Source organism: Hyphopichia burtonii (genome assembly GCF_001661395.1).
Source record: "Hyphopichia burtonii NRRL Y-1933 unplaced genomic scaffold HYPBUscaffold_6, whole genome shotgun sequence".
Taxonomy (NCBI): Eukaryota; Fungi; Ascomycota; class Pichiomycetes; order Serinales; family Debaryomycetaceae; genus Hyphopichia; species Hyphopichia burtonii.
In genome coordinates, this window is record NW_017963733.1 from 435,042 (window position 1) to 456,091 (window position 21,050).

General features: G+C 35.7%; 14 protein-coding genes across 14 annotated transcripts; 6 read left to right on the forward strand and 8 right to left on the reverse strand.

Annotated features, from left to right (window-relative positions):
• Positions 1-272: 272 nt before the first annotated feature.
• Positions 273-2,187, forward strand: HYPBUDRAFT_153563 (uncharacterized protein). Its single transcript, XM_020221610.1, has one exon. It carries the CDS (start codon positions 312-314, stop codon positions 2,115-2,117), a length of 1,806 nt encoding a protein of 601 aa, XP_020075070.1. The 5' UTR covers positions 273-311; the 3' UTR covers positions 2,118-2,187.
• Positions 2,175-4,764, reverse strand: HYPBUDRAFT_242687 (anaphase promoting complex subunit 2; the record flags this gene model as incomplete). The annotated part of the gene is made up of 1 exon (XM_020223300.1): positions 2,175-4,764. The coding sequence occupies exon 1, from the start codon at positions 4,695-4,697 to the stop codon at positions 2,175-2,177; it is 2,523 nt and encodes an 840-aa protein (XP_020075071.1). The 5' UTR covers positions 4,698-4,764.
• A 100-nt stretch (positions 4,765-4,864) lies between these two features.
• On the forward strand, positions 4,865-5,793 carry HYPBUDRAFT_12606 (NEDD8 ligase; the record flags this gene model as incomplete). The annotated part of the gene is made up of 2 exons (XM_020219349.1): positions 4,865-4,929; positions 4,981-5,793. Exons 1-2 carry the CDS (start codon positions 4,927-4,929, stop codon positions 5,791-5,793), a joined length of 816 nt encoding a protein of 271 aa, XP_020075072.1. The 5' UTR covers positions 4,865-4,926.
• On the reverse strand, positions 5,779-7,422 carry TRY6 (Try6p). Its single transcript, XM_020223100.1, has one exon. The coding sequence runs from the start codon at positions 7,173-7,175 to the stop codon at positions 5,865-5,867; it is 1,311 nt and encodes a 436-aa protein (XP_020075073.1). The 5' UTR covers positions 7,176-7,422; the 3' UTR covers positions 5,779-5,864.
• HYPBUDRAFT_220495 (uncharacterized protein) lies at positions 7,301-7,693 on the forward strand. The gene has a single exon (XM_020223101.1). The coding sequence runs from the start codon at positions 7,427-7,429 to the stop codon at positions 7,649-7,651; it is 225 nt and encodes a 74-aa protein (XP_020075074.1). The 5' UTR covers positions 7,301-7,426; the 3' UTR covers positions 7,652-7,693.
• Positions 7,694-7,736: 43 nt separating this feature from the next.
• Positions 7,737-8,816, reverse strand: SLU7 (mRNA splicing protein; the record flags this gene model as incomplete). Its single annotated transcript, XM_020222339.1, has 1 exon — positions 7,737-8,816. One exon carries the CDS (start codon positions 8,814-8,816, stop codon positions 7,737-7,739), a length of 1,080 nt encoding a protein of 359 aa, XP_020075075.1.
• Positions 8,817-8,926: 110 nt separating this feature from the next.
• Positions 8,927-9,800, reverse strand: HYPBUDRAFT_153564 (uncharacterized protein). The gene has a single exon (XM_020221611.1). It carries the CDS (start codon positions 9,753-9,755, stop codon positions 8,958-8,960), a length of 798 nt encoding a protein of 265 aa, XP_020075076.1. The 5' UTR covers positions 9,756-9,800; the 3' UTR covers positions 8,927-8,957.
• Positions 9,801-10,021: 221 nt separating this feature from the next.
• Positions 10,022-10,281, reverse strand: HYPBUDRAFT_158052 (translocon subunit; the record flags this gene model as incomplete). The annotated part of the gene is made up of 2 exons (XM_020222340.1): positions 10,022-10,128; positions 10,182-10,281. The coding sequence occupies 2 exons, from the start codon at positions 10,279-10,281 to the stop codon at positions 10,022-10,024; spliced, it is 207 nt and encodes a 68-aa protein (XP_020075077.1).
• Positions 10,282-10,310: 29 nt separating this feature from the next.
• Positions 10,311-12,505, reverse strand: HYPBUDRAFT_242701 (uncharacterized protein). The gene has a single exon (XM_020223301.1). It carries the CDS (start codon positions 12,419-12,421, stop codon positions 10,484-10,486), a length of 1,938 nt encoding a protein of 645 aa, XP_020075078.1. The 5' UTR covers positions 12,422-12,505; the 3' UTR covers positions 10,311-10,483.
• Positions 12,506-12,589: 84 nt separating this feature from the next.
• HYPBUDRAFT_149795 (uncharacterized protein) lies at positions 12,590-13,402 on the reverse strand (the record flags this gene model as incomplete). The annotated part of the gene is made up of 1 exon (XM_020220231.1): positions 12,590-13,402. One exon carries the CDS (start codon positions 13,400-13,402, stop codon positions 12,590-12,592), a length of 813 nt encoding a protein of 270 aa, XP_020075079.1.
• A 337-nt stretch (positions 13,403-13,739) lies between these two features.
• PRP5 (DEAD-box RNA helicase) lies at positions 13,740-16,310 on the reverse strand (the record flags this gene model as incomplete). Its single annotated transcript, XM_020218908.1, has 1 exon — positions 13,740-16,310. One exon carries the CDS (start codon positions 16,308-16,310, stop codon positions 13,740-13,742), a length of 2,571 nt encoding a protein of 856 aa, XP_020075080.1.
• A 1,109-nt stretch (positions 16,311-17,419) lies between these two features.
• Positions 17,420-19,312, forward strand: HYPBUDRAFT_112579 (uncharacterized protein; the record flags this gene model as incomplete). The annotated part of the gene is made up of 1 exon (XM_020218912.1): positions 17,420-19,312. The coding sequence occupies one exon, from the start codon at positions 17,420-17,422 to the stop codon at positions 19,310-19,312; it is 1,893 nt and encodes a 630-aa protein (XP_020075081.1).
• A 258-nt stretch (positions 19,313-19,570) lies between these two features.
• Positions 19,571-19,976, forward strand: HYPBUDRAFT_167903 (uncharacterized protein; the record flags this gene model as incomplete). Its single annotated transcript, XM_020222783.1, has 1 exon — positions 19,571-19,976. The coding sequence occupies one exon, from the start codon at positions 19,571-19,573 to the stop codon at positions 19,934-19,936; it is 366 nt and encodes a 121-aa protein (XP_020075082.1). The 3' UTR covers positions 19,937-19,976.
• Positions 19,977-20,070: 94 nt separating this feature from the next.
• Positions 20,071-20,891, forward strand: HYPBUDRAFT_153568 (uncharacterized protein). Its single transcript, XM_020221612.1, has one exon. The coding sequence runs from the start codon at positions 20,075-20,077 to the stop codon at positions 20,807-20,809; it is 735 nt and encodes a 244-aa protein (XP_020075083.1). The 5' UTR covers positions 20,071-20,074; the 3' UTR covers positions 20,810-20,891.
• Positions 20,892-21,050: the final 159 nt, after the last annotated feature.

Here is a 21,050-nt window from a genome sequence, read left to right on the forward strand (position 1 = left end):
GTATTATCCATAGGAACTCAAATAGAACTCCTCTTTATAAGAAAGTTGCAAAATGTATAACAACTTCCGAGGGCAAGTAACGTGATTTTCCCGAAATTGCGAAATTTTTGAATTTTTTTTTAAAAAAAAAAAATCCAAACGAACATCGAAAAAGACTTGCTTTGATTTATCAACATTCAAACGTCCTTTGGAATCAATCGATTAGCCAATCCTCACGGACCATGAACAACGATATGTCTAACAACGGTGGAATGAATAATTCCGGAAATAATGGTGGTAATGTTTCTGGTAATATGAACTTTAATCCAAACATGAATAATCAAGGTGCAAGTTCTAATCCTCAACAGAATAGACCTATGAATATTCAGCCAGCTCAGGCCAATAGACTCATTCAAGAGCTTAGAAATGAATGGGCTCTTGCAAAAGCAGCCGGTGATAACCAAGCTGAAGCACAACAGCATTACAGAAGAGCAGAACAAATAAAACAAGTTTTGATTAAATATCATGCACAAAGAAATGCCAGACAACAACAGGCTCAACAACAACAACAACCACAATTTCAAGGTAGCGGAACCCCCTCTTCTCAATCTTCTCAACAAGGACTCAATCAATCTCAACAACAATTTCAAAACACAAGCGTCTCTCCCGGACCACAACAACTGCCACAACAAAACCCCTCCAACCCTCCTTTATCTCAACAACCAACTCAGCAATTGAATAATAATCCTACTAATACTATGCAGCAAATGGGAGCTGGATCCCCTGCCCCACAATCGTCAGGAACTCCTCAACCTCGTCAAGGCTCACCAGGTGCTCCAAATAATCAAATTTCAATTGAAAATTTCAATCAAGTCAAGTCCAGAATGATAAGTCTTGATGGAAAAATCAAACAACTTAATGCGGCTAAGAATACTCCCAACTTGACTCCGGAACAACTTGCTGCTATTGATAATCAATTGAATGATTTCAATCTGAAATTAGGTAAATGTCAACAAGTTGCTTTAATAATAAGAGAACAATTAACAAGAAGAAATGCTGCTCTTTCTTACTCAAATAATAACTTCAATGCTGGTACTCCTGGTGCTCTGTCTTCATCACAAATGTCCCAGAATCAACAGAGTCAACAATTGCCCCAAAGTCAACAACAGTCTCCAATTAACCAAACAGCTCCAAGCCCAGCTGCAAATCAAATCAACCCACAATCACAAGCTAAGATCCCCCCACAACCGAAGCCAAAAACTCCTTTACCGAAACAACAACCAAAGCCCACTGCAACAGCACCTCAAGATACCCAAGGAGCACAGGGTGCTCAACCAAATCAAGGCAGAAAATTATCATCAGCTCAGCTCAAAGGAACTCCTGGTGCTTCTGAGACCCCAATTCCTAGGGCAAGTGCAACCACAACTCCAAATACTGCAGCTGCAAATGCAGTGGCTAATAATGCTCAAATAAATAAATCGAGTAAAACGTCATCCCCAGCTCCTTCAAGTAAAGGTAGTGCCTCTCAGCCTCCCGGACCACCAGCAGTAAATTTAGCAGGGATAACCAAACCAAGTGTACCACCAGTTCCAATCTCTAATAGTATTAATGTCAAACCACCTAATCCTGTGACTTTGAAGCCTGGTGGAAACAATACTCGTGCCACATTAACTGGTGGATCTGCTAATGGTTTTGGTCAAGTTGTTGGTACTCCGGCTGTTGTTAAAATGCCTACATTTGATTTAGCTACTACTGGTGCAGGAGGTCCTATTCCAGATAACAATGGCCGCGTGTTAACAAAGAGAAAGCTCACGGAGTTGGTTAATACAATTGGAGCAGATGAAGGTGATGGAAAAACAAACATTGATGGTGATGTTGAAGAACTTTTACTTGATTTGGCTGATGAGTTTATCACTTCTGTTACAGGATTTGCCTGTAGATTAGCAAAACACAGAAAAGTGGATTCAGTTGATGTGAGAGACGTTCAATTACATTTAGAAAGAAACTGGAATATCAGAATCCCGGGTTATGCAATGGATGAAATAAGAGCCACCAGAAAATGGCAACCAAGCTCAAGCTACAACCAAAAAGTTTCTGGTGTTGAAATTTCTAAATCTGTTAATGGGAATATAAATTAAAATATATGATTTATCTAAGGTAGAATAAGTAAATATTTTATAAATTTTAATCTAGCTTTACTTTAAGGAATAGCAATTATTTTGTAAAATCAACTTGCCTTCATCTACCATATAGTTTAGATATTCCTCTAACTGATCAACTGTCAAATCTCCTCCTAATTTCTCTTTTGATATACTCGCACCAAGTAGAAAGTGGATTCTTGTAGCAGGTAAAGGACTAATATTACTCAATATACCATTAACATATCGCCATAACAAGTTTTTGAATGATAAGTCAATTTTTTTAGACTTCGAGCCTGTTTCCGTCTTATTGTTTAATAATTCACTTGGGTTTGGTTGGACACCAGATGCCTCTGAATATGTATTCAAAGTTTCATTAGTTTTGAAAGTATTTTCTGAAGTTTGAATTAAAATTTTTGAATTGACCCAATACTCGATGGCTTTGGAAGCCACGTACAGGGGCATTTTAGTTATTGTTAATATTTGATCAAGGCTTAATTCTTCAGCTTCATCATCGAAAAGAGAAATAACAACGGCTTTATCAGGTGTTACTTCGAATGCTAATTTTTGATTATTAAAATCCAATTCTAGCTTTACCAAACCAATACTTGATAAAGGTTTCAAGTATCTTCCAGGATTTAAAGCGGTAAATCCTTCATTGAATTTACAGAAATGATTATTGATAACATCAGGTAATTTAAAAAAATCGTTTTCTTCTGATAAATTTTCACAAAGATGAGGCCAATAAAGATGCGATAATACTGTTGAATGGAAATTTGTTGAATATTGATGTGATTTAGCTATATTGTTAATGTTTTTGTTGATGTTTTTACTTTCATGGATATCTCTTACCATAACATCAAGAGTAGTAAATTCGTTTTTACCAAACCTTGATTTTAATAAATCTAGATGATAGTTGATATCTTTCAAGTCATAATCATGTATATTGATTAATCTATCACCAAACAACTTCGTGAATTCGTTAATGAAAACATCTTTCAGATCAAAAATAGAAATTAATGATTCAATTACATCAGTAACTTTCCCTTTTTTAAAATCTGGTAATGCATCTATAGGGTCCGGCACCCAATTGAGGTCTAATAAGTCATCAACAAGAACATCATTATTACGAGGATCTGAAACGTTCTTTTTATCATTTGTCGAGTTACCCAAATGTCCTGAGATACTCATATCAGTTTCATTATTATGATTCTTAGGTTTTCTTAATTCATGTGCCAATTCTGCTAATTCATTTGATTCATCATCATCATTTAATAAACCATGAACCAACTTTACAATGATATCTTCCCTAGTTTTCAAGTATCGACGAATTGGACGTACTACTTTATCAAGCAAAACACCCTTAGGGTCAATGATAAGGAATGCTTTAATGGTAGAAGTATAAGTTGTTATGACGTCAACTGTATTTGCACCAGAATGTAGCAAATTCTCATGGCAAGCCTGAATGAAGGTATCGACTAATTTAGCTCTTTGGTAAGCTTGGGAGCTTAGATCATTCTCCATTAGACTTGAAAATTGTGTGGATGTCATTGATAACCCAGAATGGTTTGTAAAATCAGGGTTTGAGAAATCGGATTGCTTTTTTTGGTTATTATCATTGTGATTATTATTATTACTTTTGAACAGTATGCATTGGTGTAATTCTGATAATGCAATGGAAGAGGAGGGATAATTAACAATCATTTGATAGAGTTCATTTATACGTAAAGAAACCAATTCATCATGACTAATTTTCATTAACTTGAACAAGTAAGACTGATTGAATTCAGTAGATGAAAGTCTCATTATAATATTAAAGCTAGGGTACAAATCAATTTTGATCAGATCGTTAATTTTTTCTAGTAGAGGTACATCCCAAACACCTCTACAAGTATTAATCACGAGATGCTTAATTTTCTTAATTGATAGTTTGATAACAATTGAATTTAACAAATCTATGAATCCAATTGAGATAAGGGTCTTAATATAATCTTGTAAAGTAGAAATAGCGTAATTTGAAGATTTTGAAGTATTATTGAATAAAGATTCAATAAGATAATTAGTAAGTAGGGACTGGAAAGGCGAATTTTTGTTTTTTATGACGTGAATGTGGAATAACGAATTCAAGTTTCTATTGAATAAATCATTAGATAACTTTCTTAGATTCAAAAAAGTTATATATTGACTATAATAAACCTTGATTAATTTGATACGATTCATAATATCCATAAGGTCTTGAACCAGATGGTCATTCTTACTATTAATAAACGGCTTGAAGTCGTCATTGAAGCATTTCCTGATTGAATTAATATACAATTTAACAAATTCCATTTGACTCACATCATCTTTAAGACAGCTTCGTATAGCAGCCCTCACTCTTGGAGATGGTTCAGTGACCACGGTCTGACTTGGATCTTGAGGGTAATAAGGATCCAACCAGTCTAACAAGCAATGAAGGTCGTTTTCAATCTCGTTGAATGGTTGATCGGTGGAACTGGAGTTGGTGTCTAATTCGTCAAAAGTGGCACTTGTAATGATCAGTTTGATATCATTCTTGGATATGGGTAGCGTTGTATTCATACCTGCGTAATGCCTTGAACAAGAAGAAGCCGGTAAGAAGCCAATTGGGTGGAGAGAGGGCAAGAAGAAGGAGTTGTTTTGATTGTGAAAGAAATCAAAGCTTGATTAGCACACAAATGAGATGAAAAAAAAAAAAAAAAATCAAAGAATCAAAGAATCAAAGAATCAAAAATTCGAAGAAATCAACTTGATATTCATATTTTGATAAAATCATAATAAGAGCTAGGAAATGGTATGTACAGTGAATGGGACGATGGAAGAAATGAAACTAACAAAGGAACAGGCCAGACCACTGAAGGCGAATCTCAAACAGCAGTTTATATCGATAACTGAGACCAATAGCACCACTGCTACGGCCTGGTTAGAGAAGTATAAGTGGAAATTAGAGGATGCAATGAATGCTTACCTAAGTAACGGCGGGGTAGCTGGAGAGATTGACGAGACCAACAAGGGGGTTACATTGAATGATATTGACGAAGATTTGGTGAAAATATATGAAAAATATCAAGATGGACAAAATAAGGAGATAATTGATATTGACGGGACATTTCAATATTTAGAGGATTTAGGAATTGATCCAGAGGATATGATCAGTTTAACGTTATCATATTTTTTGGAATCACCAAGTACAGGTATATTCAATAAGAGTTCATTTTTAACAAGATGGAATAATGAACAAATCAATAATTTAAAAGATATGAAGGTTTATTTAGAGGAATACCAAAAAAGAATTAATGAAGATATGAAGGAGTTTGAAAAAATTTATATGTTTACATTTGATTTCATTAAAAGTAATAGAATAGATAAAACTGTTAATTATGAATTATCGATATCATATTGGAAATTATTATTTAACCAAAGGCCCGAATTTCAAAATGACACCTGGGAAAGATTGGAGCAGTGGTTTAAATTTGTTGAAGATGAATATAAACGAGATTTTAGTAAAGATAGTTGGAAGATGTTTTATTATTTTGTCAAGGACATTATTTCCCAGGATCCAAAAGAATTTAAGGATTATGATGAAATGAGTGCATGGCCAAGTGTAATTGATGAATACGTTGAATATTTAAGAGAAAATCAATTATTAATAGAATAAATATTCATTAGCATACACATATATAAGTTAATAATAAAATAAATACAAAGAGAAGAAGAGAAAGAACAAATTTAATTTAATAAATTATCGATACTTGATTTTCTTAGAGCCAATAAGGTTTTGGAAGCATCTTTTTCAGATAATTTACGTTTAGTAGAACCGTCATCAACATCGAGAGAATCATCAATATAAGTAAGACCGTCATCTTTGATCGAGTCATTATTTGGCAGTTGTATGATAGTATTATTGGCGGGGATTTTTGATTTGAAAAATTTTTTACGGGGGTAGTTGGAATCATATTGAGAAGGAGAAGTGATTGCAGGGTCCGGCAATTGAAATTGAGTATTTGATTTACTGAAAGATGATCTTAAAGGTTTGGTAAAGGGAGAAACTCCGGTTGACTGGCTTAGTCTAGTATCGTTTGGTAAATTTGTTGTATTTGTAAATGAAAAAGAGGAATTAGTTGAATTTGAATATTTATTCAACATTGAAAGTATTGGTGCCATGTCGGGGGTTATTTCTGGGCTGGGTAATTGATTTTTATTAAAACTTGGTGGCAGGTGTTTTATTGATGGTAATGAAGAAGTTGATCTTATTTTTTTAACTTGGCGACGTTCTAAAGGGGGTAAGTTATGGTGACTTTTCTCATCGTTTTCATCAACGTGTTCTTCTATGGAATCCTTAATGACGTTTGTTTTATTGGATACATTTGAGTTTGCCGGTGAGATATTTGGTGAAGAAGAATTTGAAGAAGAGTTCGAAGAATGGGCCAAATCTTTATTTTCAATTAAATCTTTAAAACTGAATTCTTTATCTATATTTCTATATTGATTAACGTTTAAAGGAATATCACAAAAATTGATATCAAACGAATAGTCTGGATTGTTTGATAATAAAGCATGTTGTTTTTCAATTATATGATGAAGGTAAAGAATGTATTCAACTGATGATTTTAATATAGTTAATTTATACATCCCATCGATTTTATTATTGTTATTGGAATTGGAATTCTTCTTAGTATTTGAAATACTACCTTCATTTGAAGAACGGCAAGCAGGAATCAAATACTTTAATGCTTCAAATTCCCTATTAATTTTTATTCTTCTTCTTTTTTCAATAATCGAATGTAATTGCTTGGTTTCATGCTTCCGTTTAGCCAACTCTTCCGAATCAATATTTGCCGATGATCTTCTACGTTTTTTCTTTGCTTGTGGTTGTTCTAAAATCCCAATGTTGCTATTGGTATTACTTTCGCTTGAATTCCCATTATTCATCCATTCATTAGTTAAAATCTCATAATTATTATCATCGTTATCCAAGTCTTTATTAAGCTGAATAATTGTAGTCTTCAACATTGGAGGACTAGGTAACGAAGAACTCATCTTTAACTCCCTTTAAATGCTGTCAAATTTATAGAAACCAAATAAAAATTTTTAATGGAAGTACAAATGGAAAGCAGATCTAATTTAATTTATAGCTTAAAACCACGAGTTCAGTTACTAGAAATGAAACTTGTTGCAACAAATAAGACAAAACCCACGTTCAAATTAAATCCCACACGTTTTTAACTCAATTACTTTGACCGTTTTCCCTTTATCTTCAACCTGCTGCTTACGCTCACACGAGTTTTGCCATGGTCCTTTCAATCTTGTGCTGTAAAGACTCGCTTCCCACGTGTAGATGCAAAGAATTTAAAAAAAGAATAATGAATAAAGGTAGTGTGCCGCGCCCAGTTTGCAGCCACGCCCCTCCCCACGTTGACGGCTGGTGGTGCACGGGTTTGACCCTGTTTATTGTTCGTGTGACGACTTTCCCCAATTGGATTTGCAACCCATATCACCAGGATCCGTATGTCTAATTGCAGAGCAGGGTCTAATTGCAGATGTAATTGCAGGTCAGTGTGTCTTTCTAGTGCAGTGTCTAATTGCAGATGTAATTGCAGGTCAGTGTATCTTTCTAGTGCAGTAGTCATTTTTGGCTAGCTGTTTGCAACAGCGATACCCCCATTGGCCGTCGTGGTAGTAGCTCCCCCACACACTGGTGTGGTCCAAGGGGTAGACGTCTTCGGAAAAGCAGGATCTCTTTAGACCGTTGGGGTCCTTGGCGTCCCCGGCAACCCTGGTTTTGATTTCGGCCGCTTGGGGGGCGTTACGGAGAAACTCATCGCCTCCGTATTTGGTGAGGAGCTGCTTCTTGCGTTGGCTGTTTAGCTGGCGCTTCGACTCTTGTGCCCTTTTGTTCTGAAGCATCATTAGAGTTGGACTGGCCTCGAGACTGATATCGAGATTAGCAGGAATGTCGTTTGAGTCCAGAACGTTGTGCCGGAGTTTTTCCTTTTGTTTTTCAGCTTCGTATTCTCTATTCTGTTCCCAGGCAAATTTTTGCACTTGTTCCAAGTCACTGGCCTCTCCACTCAAATATCTTACAAATTGGTTTCGGTCGTTCAAGTAGCCTCTTTGCGGGTCCACCGCGATCCGGGACTTGGGGTCGTAGCTGATCTTATTACTGGAATTGATACTCATGATATACGCCGGGACATCTTGCCTATCTCTGATTGTTTTTTCCAAAGGATCTTCTTTCAAATTCTTGACAATATCCTGTTTACTCAACCCCAACTCCATGAGCTCGAGCTCATACTCGCTTTCGTCATCACTCTCCTGGTGCTCTGGTGTGGCGGTTTTCCTTCTTTTCACTTTATCCCAATTTTTAACTAGTCTGTCCCATTCTTCGCTATTATATCCATACCAGCGGTCTCGTTTGGAATCCCAATCCTGATAGCTCTTCACTTGACTCTCTGCGCCCTCAACGAACTTGTCTTCTATTCCTTCTCCCGCACGCGCTATACTGTGATCGATTGGTTCTGCTTCTGGCTCGAGTCGTTGATGTGATAGGTAATCTTGAGCTTGTTCTTGCTCGTTCTGGTCGCGCCGCTGGTACCACGGAACGTTGGCGATGTATTTGGGTATGTAAGGATTGATCTCCCTCCCCAGCTTGTCCAGCTGCTGTTTGGGCGGAGTGGCCATCACGATAAAGAAGGTGCTGATGAAGTGCTGTAGAAGCGATGTGTAGTTTTTTGAGTTGATTTTTTTTTTTTTAGTGAGTTTTTCGCAAAACTGCAAATTCTACAATTACATTTCCCTAGAACTATATTACAATTTTATACATTAGAAACCCTTCCATTCTTCTTCTTCTTCGTCGTCTTCTTCGTTTTCATTGTCGGTGTCGGTTTCGAAAACCCCCCAGTCTTTCAATCTTTGATCTTCCAATACTTCTTTACATTTTATTCTTAAGGTCTTTAATAATGCACTCTTGTTTAATTTTGCAAATGGAGAAAGTAATTTTTCAACTGGGGTCTTTTCGACGATATCGAGTTTCTGACGGAAAACTTCTTTGAATTGCTCTTCGTTCTCTTCCAAGTCTGCTTCTTCTAAATCAGCAAATAATACTGTTTCTATTTCATCAATATAAATATCACATAAATGATATGGTAATGCAACTGGTACTGATTTATCTCCACTTAAAACGTGTTTTTCTAACACTTGTAAGAAGTCATTGATTTCTTCTTCTTCCCATCCATTTTTCTGTAAGCGAATGAAGTTTTGTCTTAATATTCTTCTAATTGTTAAATAATATTTATCAATTCTCCATTGATCGATACTCGGCCATTCCTTGATGAGAATTACCCAGAATGCTTCATGGAAGGTCGAGTAGCTTGCGGCTGGTATCACGTCACTGAACAAGTTGGCCAATTCCTGTGCCAACTTCTCTTGGGGACCGGCTTTATCGCAAAACCACATGGCAAAGTAAAGTCCTTTCCATAATTTTTCCATTTCTAATAATGACAATTTCGAGCTTGATCTGGATTTCAAGTAGTTTCCCAACGCTTCAAAAGCCGCCTCTCTGGTCTTGCGGTCATTGGATGCTAGTTTCTTCACAAATGTCGACGTCTGCTTCTCGGACATGGCGTATTTCTTGCTGTCTTGTACTCTGTAGTCGGTAGTCTTCTCTGCAATGCTCTGCTCTTCGCTCTTTATCCTACAATTAATTTACTGAAATAAGAGTATATTAGTACAAAGTAGTAAACTATTAAATCGATATCATAGGAGATCGTATAAATATAAGAATTAAAGGAGCATTAATATTTCAATGATCGTACTGAAAATATCCAACAGATCAACAATAATTGGTCAAACAAGTTAAAAAGTCAAGAACTCAACAAGTCAACAAGTTAAACAAGTAAGTATCTGATTGGAATGTGGATCAATTTGACAACGTATCCAACAACACCCATCATGACAAAACCAACACCAACGGCTCTAATAATTTTAAGATATTCTAATTCAGTTAGTATTCATGATCAATTGATCAAAGTTCCGTTCAAAACATACCTTTCTTGTCTGGTTTTTGACACTTTTTGATGAAAGCACTTCCATCTTTGAAGAATTCAACAGGAACTTCAGTGATTTTTTCTAAACCTTCGCTAGCCATGGTTAATTATTGATGAAGAGAAGATACTGGGTTATCTTTTCCAATTATGAGGTGTTCGCTTTTTTTTTTTTCGAGTTGGCGTTCTTTTGGTTTCGGTGGGTTTGGCCACGCGCACACGACTTAGTATTAGCTGCTAATTCTACACTATAAGGTTGTTGCAATCGTTTAATGGGATAAATCGTTATCTATGTAGGTCGTAAGGTTAAGACATGATACCCAAGAGTTCGTCATCATCGTCTTCTTTTTCGGATCTTTGTTGAGCCATTATTTCCAATCTTTTTGTATTCAAATGGTCTTGATAAATTGGGAATTGGGATGAAATCCATTTATTCAAGTTGAGCAGCATTTCGTCGTTTAAACTCCAATTATCAATGATGAGTTGGATCTGACCGGTGTAGCCGGCAAATCCTTTCAAGTCAATTAGTTTTTGAATGACACGTTCATATAAGCCGTAGATAGTTTTATCGGTATCATTAACATTTAAATGAACTTTATTGAAAGAACGAGCAGAAACATTATATTGATGATAATGCTTCATGAGGATGGTAAGCAAGTTGAAATATTCATCAGTGACATCATCCAAAGAATTCAAATGTTCAAAGTAAATCTTATAAGGTTCCGGAGAGAAAAATCTTTGAGTTTCCGTATAAAGATTCCATAATTGGGATAAGGTATTATTTCTTTTAGATTGTAAATCATTGATATAGTTGAGATAGCCCTCGTAGTTGAAATCAACCGATTGTTGTGCTTCTTTTAAAGTGATGAAATTTTTCTTAGAAGAAGCTAAGATTGAATTTGAATTTTGTTTAATGAAATGGGTCAATGCTCTTTCTTTGTCAAATCTAGTATTTAACTCTGACCATTTAAAGATATTTTCCCACAAATTTTTAGCTTTTAATCCACTTAGATCTAATTTATAAATTTCCTGAAACTTGTTTACATAAACCATTGATTTGAAAAATTCATTATTATAAGACAATGAAGTAACTATGGCTTTTAAAATATTGATATTTGGATAGATTGAATCGTTTGAATTAGGTAATTTGAAATTAGGTATTAAGTTACCATTTGAATCAATCCCCCAGACATTCTCAATATACTTTGTTAAATAATCAATGTTACCCGAATGTCCAATTGAGTAAATCAAAGTTTCATTAAATTCATTATTTAAGATCCCGTTACCATTACCGAATAATTTTTGACTTTTCAAAAAATCATTGAAAACTAAAATCCAATTTTTTTCAGAGAAAAAAGTCGACTGTCTTGAATTCTTCTTATTGAAACTAATTTCATTATCGGGTATTTTCCACAAGAATGAACTTCCTCCACAGTATACTTTTAGTTTTAAATTCCATAAGGTTAACGTCATATGCTTCAAATATTCTCCCCTGGGATATTGTTCTTCAAACCTCAATATCCATTTAGACGCCAAGTCCAATTTGGCGTTATATAATTCAAGCATTATTAAATTTTCATAATCAAAAACACTTGGTTTGAATAATGATTCATTTAAAAATTGTAATTGGAAATTTTTTGTTCGATTATTTTTTGAATAAAGATGTTCATTGGATTCTGGATATAACAAATTAGCATATAATTGTCTTATACCATCTCTCAATACTTTGGACTCTTTCAATTTAGACTCAACTAAATATCCTTTTCTTTCAGCTAATCTATATTCGGCCACTTGACGAATCAGCTTAATCTGTTTTTCAATTATACAACGAACGTAATATGCAAAATCTCGAGAACTTAGTATCTTCTGCCATGAGCCAACATCCTCCTTATGCTTAGAAGTTAATTTTAAAAGGATATTTAGTAAAGATTCATACTGTTGAGTATTCAATAATTTTCTAATCTCGTTCTTGACCTGTTCTTGGGATCCAAGTTCTGGACTCGGTATATAGGCAAACGTGATATGATCCGACGAAATCGAATCAAGAAACTGCTTGGATGCTGTATTATTAAGAACATTATTTACCTTATTTGGTCTAACTTGACTAGGTATTTCATTGGATGCAATATCTTCTTCAGCTACGCTAGTCTCATTTATACTGAACGAAGAAGACGCCAAAAACCGCTTCCCAGTGGCTCCACCGGTGCTCCGTACCACCTGGCACAACCTCTGTATACTCGCCATTGCCTAGCTATGCATTCGTTTAGTCAAGTTATAAGATCTAATGAAAAAAAATTTAAAAACGAAAAAATTTCGGCTTTGATTCGGACACTCAAAGAATCGCTTACCCGGATTACTCCACAAAAAGGTACGGATCTATTCGGAGGACTACTTATACTACTTATACTACTACTAGAGTTTGGGCCCAAAGTCGTTGTCAATGTTGAAGGCATTGACAATGGCAACTTCTTTCAACCCGTCTTGAACGAGTCCACCGTCATATATCTGTTGAAGGGAGTTTTTCGTACCTTGGATGGTCCAGGCTTTATTGGTATTAATACTTTGACCTAATTCAATACAGTAGTCGATACCTGATTTAAGATCAGGAACAACTTTACTGACAAACCCCAAATCCCAAGCATCTTGAGCAGACCAATTTTCCCCGGTCAAAGCGTACTGGTTTAATCTGGATTGGTTATTGACAATAGAAGGGAGTCTTTGTAAAACACCGATATCAGCAATTATACCAACTTTGATTTCACGAATGGAAAACTTTGCATCTTGAGTAGCAACACGAATGGTGGTAGCAGAAGAAATATCAAGAGCCAAACCGATATTAAGACCATTCAACAAACAAATGGTGGGGGTTTTAATTCGAGCAGGAGCACCAATAGCATGCTGAAAGTCAGTGATATACTTATTCAAACCATCGTAACGTTCTTTGAAATCCCGACTATCATCTTTACCACCACCTTGGAAAAGTACCAATGCATCCTTTAAATCAAGCCCACTACTGAAAGATTTGGCAACAGTGGAAGAAATTAAAATCACCTTAGTACTCGAGTCAGCATCTAATTTGTATAAGATTTCCCCATAGTCTTGCCAATTCTTGGTTGAAAAAGCATTCAAATTCTTAGGCCTGTTAAATTGAACATGGGCAAAACCTTCTTCTATTTCGGATACAACAAATCCGTCGTACTTGTAATCTTCTTTATTGAAAACCATCTTATCGTCACTGGAATAAAGGAAAAGGTAGCGAAATCTAGCAGTTTATAAATAAAGTCCGTTATCATTGATTTTTTTTTGCAAAAATCCTTTGTCAAATGCTGAAAAATTGTTCCTCGGTTGGGTAATTTCATCTTACTACATCCAGGGTTTACTTTGTTGCTCTGCGAGTAGGGCAGTACATAGCTTACTAGATCGCTAGATCAATAGACCAACCGGCAGATTTCATGGGATAAGTATATTAATCAATAACTATTCGTACATCGGTTATATACATCTATAAAGCTTAGGGAGAAGTCCCCTCAGGCTCGACCGAGGTAGGTCGACTGGGTCCAATTTACACGGTGTATTTACCGGTGGGTGCGATGTTTTGGTCCCTGGCAACTGCTTCTAGTCCTTCAATCATACTTTGGCGAATCATATTATTTGCATCACGAACAGACTTTTCGGTTAATCCTTCCACCAAAAGATAAAGTTTGGGTGGATCGGATTTAATTGGGATTTTCGTATTTGGAGCGTAGTACTGTCCTTTGTTTGTTATTGATGTTGAAGTTAATTCGATGATTTTATTTAAATTATCGCTTTTACTAACCAACCATCTTGTCTTTTGAGGCAAATCGTTAATTTGAATCCGGGAATGATATTTGCATCTTTCAGGACCCGCAGTTTCATTAGCTCTACCTTGAATGATTTGGAAGTCAGGTAATTGGAAACTTTTTGTAGTTGATGGCTCATTCGAATCATCTTCGTTGAAAACTTTCCTTTCAAGGTCCCGATTACTTTCTCTAATTTCTTGTAAGTTATCAAGTCCTCTTCCTCCAAATCCGAAATAGTATTTTTCTTTACCTGATTTAACTTTTTTCAAAAATGCGTTGCTTATTTCTATTAATCTTGGTTCAATTTGATCTTGTTGCAGGAATTTCATGGCTTTGACTAAATCAGTAATTGATCTTTCTTGTTTGGAGGTGACAAAGGTAATTGCGGTTCCCTTTTTACCTGCTCTACCAGTTCTACCAACTCGGTGAACGTAATCTTCCATATGATTAGGAGCATCGTAGTTGATAACCAAATCTAATCCTTTAACATCTAACCCTCTTGCAGCAATTGAGGTTGCAATTAAAATATTAACCCCACTATTCATTGAAGAAAATTCTTTAATGGCATATTTACGATCAATTTGCTCCTTACCTCCATGGATAGCCAAACACGCATAATTATATCCAAGTAATTTAACAAGTAATTCATCAGCCGAATTTTGTTTTTCAACAAATATAAGTATTTTGGTTTGATGGTAATCTTTGACAATTTGAATTAATTTATTAAACTTGGATATCTCAAGTAATTCATCCAGATTATTTTCATGTTTATTAACTTCAAATAACTCTATTTGTTGACTGATTTCGGACGCAACAACACTTATACCCCCAACACTTATTTCAATGGGGTTGTTCAATATTTTCTTAGCCAATAATTCCATTTGTCTGGGAAAAGTTGCCGAAAATAATAGTGTTTGTTTGTCAGGTCTTATTTGACTGAAAATTTTCGATACTTGAGGTTCAAATCCCATATCAAACATTCGATCGGCTTCATCTAACACAGTATAAGTAACTCTTTTCAAATTTGTAACTCTACCGCCATTAGCCGCCAATAAATCAATGATTCGACCGGGGGTCCCCACAATGATTTCAGCACCTTTCTTCAATTCAGATATTTGATTTTCAATGTTTGCTCCCCCATAACAACAGCACGAAGTGAGTCCTAGACTCTTGGTGAAATGATTTAGTTCTTTATTGATTTGAATAGCAAGTTCTCTTGTTGGACTCATAATCAATCCAATTGGACCTTCGCCCCTTTTCAACGCCTTTTGATCTTTAATATGTCTTAACATTGGTAATACAAATGTAATGGTTTTTCCAGATCCTGTTTTCGCTATACCGATTACGTCTCTACCAGACATTATTGCTGGTAATGCTTGTGCTTGAATAGCGGACGGCTTGGGGTATTTCAATTTATCTTCAATCACCTCCATTATAGGTTGCGGGAGTCCCAAGTGAGCCCATTTTAAAATCGGCCTAGGACAGTCGACCCCTCTGACTTTAATATCCTGTAAATCTGATCTTGAATCTGCAATATCTTCCCTCAGGAGTTTTTCAATTTCAATGGGTGGTTTATAGAAATTTTTTCTGAATGAATCATATTGAATCGATGAATGATCAATAACTTCTAATTCTTTTTCTTTATTTGAGATTTTTTCAGTTAATTGGAAAAGTTTCTTCTGTTCTTCATCTTGATCTTCATCTTCGGCTTCTTCTTCCTCTTCGTGTACGTCTTCAACCTGTTGAAGCCCCTTTCCTTGATCATCCAAAGAATGGTCCAAGTTTTGCAAAAACAAATCTAATTCATCCTCTCCTTCATCTGATTGCGAATTAGTTCGATCGTTTCCAAGGGTAGGTTTCTTGAATACCGGTTTTGAATTCTGTTCGTCATCTTCTTCGTTTTCAAAGGCACTTCTTTTCTTTAGTAAACCATTTGATTTTGGTTTCACAATCTTCGGTGCTTTGATCGATATTTTGCTTTGATTCAACTTGGCCACAGCTTCTGTTTTATTCTGTAGTCTTTTCCTTTTCCATTCCTCTATCTTTTGTTGTCGAGATAACTGTTTATCATCGGCTGATGGTGCAGCAGGACTAGGAGAAGAAGAGCCAACTTCTTCCCGCTGTTTTCTCTGTTTCCACGCCTCTAATTGAGCCTGGCGTTTTTTCAAATTATCTTCCCTGCTTATCTGATCATTTGAACCTTCACCATTCTTTGATTTCCAAGCTGCTAATCTCTCTTGACGTTTCTTCAATTTTTCTTCCTTTGTGAGTTGATTACTTGACGAATCCCCCCCATTATTCAAACTGCTCATATTTGGTTAGTGCTGACGTTTTTAAAATAGTGATTTCGAAATACTAAACCTTTTCTATCAATTGTTGTTGCCGCTTGTGTTGTAGTTAATTCAAAAAGAAGTCATCTCAATCTAAAAAATCACATTCTCATCTCAAAAATTGTACGAAAAATTTCGAAATATCATCAAACTTTCCTCTACAACCTACAAATGCCATTAAGCATACGACAGAGAAGGGCAGAAGTCGCTAGCGGAGGGTACGAGGACCCATCAAGGATAGGAGAAATAGGGACCATTTAAAAATAAAAACAAAAATGGTGCTACTTCTTTGATACAGCCTTGATCACAATGTTGGCCCTGCCAAAAGAAGTTTATCTATGGATAATCCATACGAGACGAATTGAACCATGCAGTTGTGTTATCTTATCAGCTGGCCATAACCGACGCTCGGAGTAGACTTCCACAGAATCCCTTCCAGCTAATTGTTGAACGATTACCCAAAACCCAATAATAACACCAGATGAAAGCTTAATGACGTGCAACCAGGGGACAATTATCTTACCACTTATACGAAAAGATCTGGACCAAGTAGTCATCTGACGTCTTAAGCGCATAGAAAGGTCCATCATTTGTTCTAAAAATGACAATTACAAACAGAATGTTTGCAACAATTTCACATTTCACCTATCTAACAGCCAAGTTAGGTCAACTCTAGCCAACGTAGCCACTTTTAGTTAACGTAGCCACTTTTAGTTAACGTAGCCACTTTTAGCCAACGTATTTCAGCCAACGGAAATATGGTGTGGTTTTCTATGGTTTACTCCATCTGATTTAGTACCGTTGTATAAATAATCTACAAATGCTATACTCCAACTTCTATAAGCTTGATACACTCGACTTGACATACTCGACTTGACATACTCGACTTGACATACTCGACTTGACATACTCGATACACCAATACCTCACCTACTGACCAAACAGGAATACTATACCTGGTGATACTTTAATCTTACTTCATCACCTGAGATTTGTGTGCGAAAAGTCATTTAAAACTCACCGAAAAATTTTCGATCCAAAGGCAACTACTACTTCTCCAGTGCTAAGAAGACGCTAGTATTAACTGCAACATGTTCAGAATCATATCTTCCAACGCCCAGCTGACTTTCAGGCCGGTGTTGTTGCTGAAAGTCAGAAGTAATAAGGGGACCTTGAGCTTGCCCTCGACATCCAATGCTCTTCAAGCCAATAATAATGTTGGTGGCATGCCAGGCTACCCTGCCGCTGCTCCGATGTTCACCAGGTCCAACTCTGCTTCGACCACGGCAAACAATGCTGGTGGTATGGGGTATACTAATGTTTACACTCCAAGACTCGATGAACATTTAATGTATGACTCTCCAAGTTCCAATGCCGATGCTGGTTATAAGTTGAAAAAATTTCAAGATAATCTTCGTCGTGCTAATGAGTTTAGAAACAGGAAGGACAACAACCCACTGGCCAAGTTCATTCCAATCATGACCCAACTTATTGATTCCTTAGAAGATTCCACTTTGAGAAAATCCTTCTCATCAATGGATTTATTTCGTTATTCACAAATTTTAAGTTTTTCAATCTTTCATAATAGAACCAGTAGATTATCCGGAACGAAAAATAGAGATAGTGATCAATATAATAGTGAAAATTTGAACGATGAAGTTTTATTAAAAGCCGGGGTTTTAAAATTTGCTGACTATATTTTAAATGGAGAATTTAATTCGATTTTACAAGCACGTACTTTACAATTTGCCTTTTATGCTTTATCTCAGTTACGTGTTTATCCAGAAATGACCAACTTATGGGAACAAGGTGCTTTAGATAAAAATGTTGGTAACTTATACTTGGAACCAAGAATTTTGGCAATCATTTTACCAGTTGCTTATGACTCGGGTCGTTTCACTTATGAAGAAGTTTTAGAAATATACTCTCAATGTGCTAATTCAAGACGTTACGTTGGTCATGAATTATTATCGTCAATTGGTAAAATCGCCATCACCGCCGGAGATTACTCAAAAGGTTTAGATGCTTTAGAAGCTTTATTGAAGCTATATGAACAGAAAAATAATGACACTGTTAAGATTTTGGGTGCCTTAAGTGATTTACACTTATGCTTCATTGGTTCTTGTAAAGATATTAAAATTGCAAAACATTTCTTTGATAAAGTTGTTTCTCATGATTTACCTTATAGAGTTCGTTTGAAAGTTCCTCACGTTGAATCTTTATTGAAGAATTGTTATGATTTAAGTGAACCAATTGATAATATCTTGTATTTTTGGAGTTCTACTATTGCTCATTATAATACTGAAAAGAACAGTCATGTTTTAAATTCTCGTTATTCAATTTTGAACAATACTTTATTCACGATTTTTTTCAAGACTTATCCAACTTTAAACGCAGAATCTTTTGAAAAATTGAAATACATTATTTCCATTTATGCTGATATTAAACCAGTTGATGAATTTTTCTTAAATACAATCATTAGTAATTATTCTTGGGGTGAAAAAATTGTTTTGGAACAATTAATTCAAAATTATTCAATTTATAACGTTGAACGTACTCCAGTCTCTTACCGGATTTCTTTGAAAAAAACTGGTGAAATTAATGATTATACCGAAGAAGAGATTTTACATAAGTGGAATCAAAGTTTGGCCCATTTAGACCAATCTGGTTTCACTTATATTCCAATTGCTGATTGGGCTGCTTTGCGTGATGCTACCATCTTGAGTCAATACTCAAATGACCGTAAGGATTTCTATCTTAACGTTCTTAATGCTTATAAAGATTACATTCAAGATTCAAGAACATTAACCAGATTTTTAACTCATTGGTCTAAGAAAATTGAACATTTCGACAGCATCAAGAGATTGAGCATTGAAGAAAATCCTCATTTCAATTCAAACGTTCAAATAACTGTTCCTCAATTTGTTAATTTAAGAAGAAACATTGATTTCAAAAAAGACTCTCGTCCTTTCATGGATATTTGATCTACAAAAATTTAATGAAGTGATACGTTCTTATGGTTTTATCTTGTAAATATTTAAATTGCTTAATGATCTTATATAATTACCTCTTAATAGTTTATAATTAATGCTTAAATAATGTCAATCGTGCCAGTAGTTTGTGGATCTCGTGATCTCTTTATATTACCTTTTTTTTGATCTTTTTTTTTTGGTGCAATAGACGAAAAAACGACGTAACACCCTTGAAAGGAGGTTGATAACAGATTGGGAATTCGCTATACAATGGGAGCTTGTTTCTCGAAATCAAAGGATACGGAGATTCCTTCAAGCAAAAGAACAAGCGGTAAGTCGAGGCTTGCCACCAGTGAAAACAGACTTGGAACCAAGCAAGACCCTAACTTGAATGAAAAACAAAATTACAAACCTACACCACCTACGAACAACCCCAGTCGAAAACTTGGCGATAACGAGACAAACAATCCCAGAGCAGTGTCCGAAGGCTCAGCGAGGGAATCTGCCAGTACCAGAGAAGCAGCAGCAAAAGCAGCCGAGCTTCGTTTCAACAAACAACAAACCCAACGTAAAGAGAGTGAAGCCAAATTGAAATCAATGGCTAAGATGTCCAAGGCTGAAAAGGGACTATCGTGAAGGCTATATAGATCTATAACATATCAATTGCATTCCTTGTAACTCTTGATGTAGAAAAGTTAGACGGATGACTTTTTGAGCACATAAATTCAAACGAGTTTTTCAAACAAAACCAACTACTTACTTTCTTATACAATCATGGTGTTTGGATTATCTAAAAACTCTTATTATCAAGAAGAACAGAAGAGAATACGTGACTCTATCAAGGGTCCGTTATTGGAGTTGGTGCTTTGGCATTTACCGCATTTACAGCCTTCAGAATCGGCTCAACAAGATTCGTGGGAGATGATAGCTATAAAATTGAATAATCGTAATTTTGATCTTTCGGTTGGCACCGACCACCAGGACGAGATGCCGACCTTGAATGGAGGGTTCATTAAAGGTATCTATGATGAATTGATGAAGAAGTTTGTTGGAAATATACGGTATGTTAATAGTAGTGCCGGGGTATACTCGACTCCCAGAGTTTGCAATAATCGGGATCCTTTATATGAAACCCTGTATTTCCCAATAAGAGGCACTTATAAGGATAAATGTGATCAAATCTTATGTGAATTGTTTTATTTAGATAGTGCTGGAATTGAAATTATGGCTCAACTCAGTAAAGAGAGATTAGAGAAAGAATACCGCCATTTACAACATTCCATCAATGAACCCACTCCACTGGACGAAAAGACCAAAACTAGAAGCTACTCTGACTCCAAAAATCAATTAGATCAACTCAAAGAGAAACTGGAACTCGAAAAATTGAAAAGATACCAGGAAGAACTAGAAAAGAAGGCTAAGAGAGTAGAGTTTTTGGATAACGAAAATAAAAGACTATTAGAACTCAATCATGAGCTAGTCCTACAACTTCAAGGATCTGATCATTAGTATTCCATGTTTGTCTACGATTTACGACTCAGATTTACGACTCAGTATTTATATAGCCATATGTAGCCATACCATGCCATATATAGCATATATAGTCATACCATTCCATTTGTGTAGCATATATGGCCATACCATTCCAGTTATATAGCAACACCATTACATCACTGTAGGAACAGTCATGTCAGTTCCATATACCTGTACATCTAATGAACTGTTAGTACGTTACTCAGTTTGAAGTTCG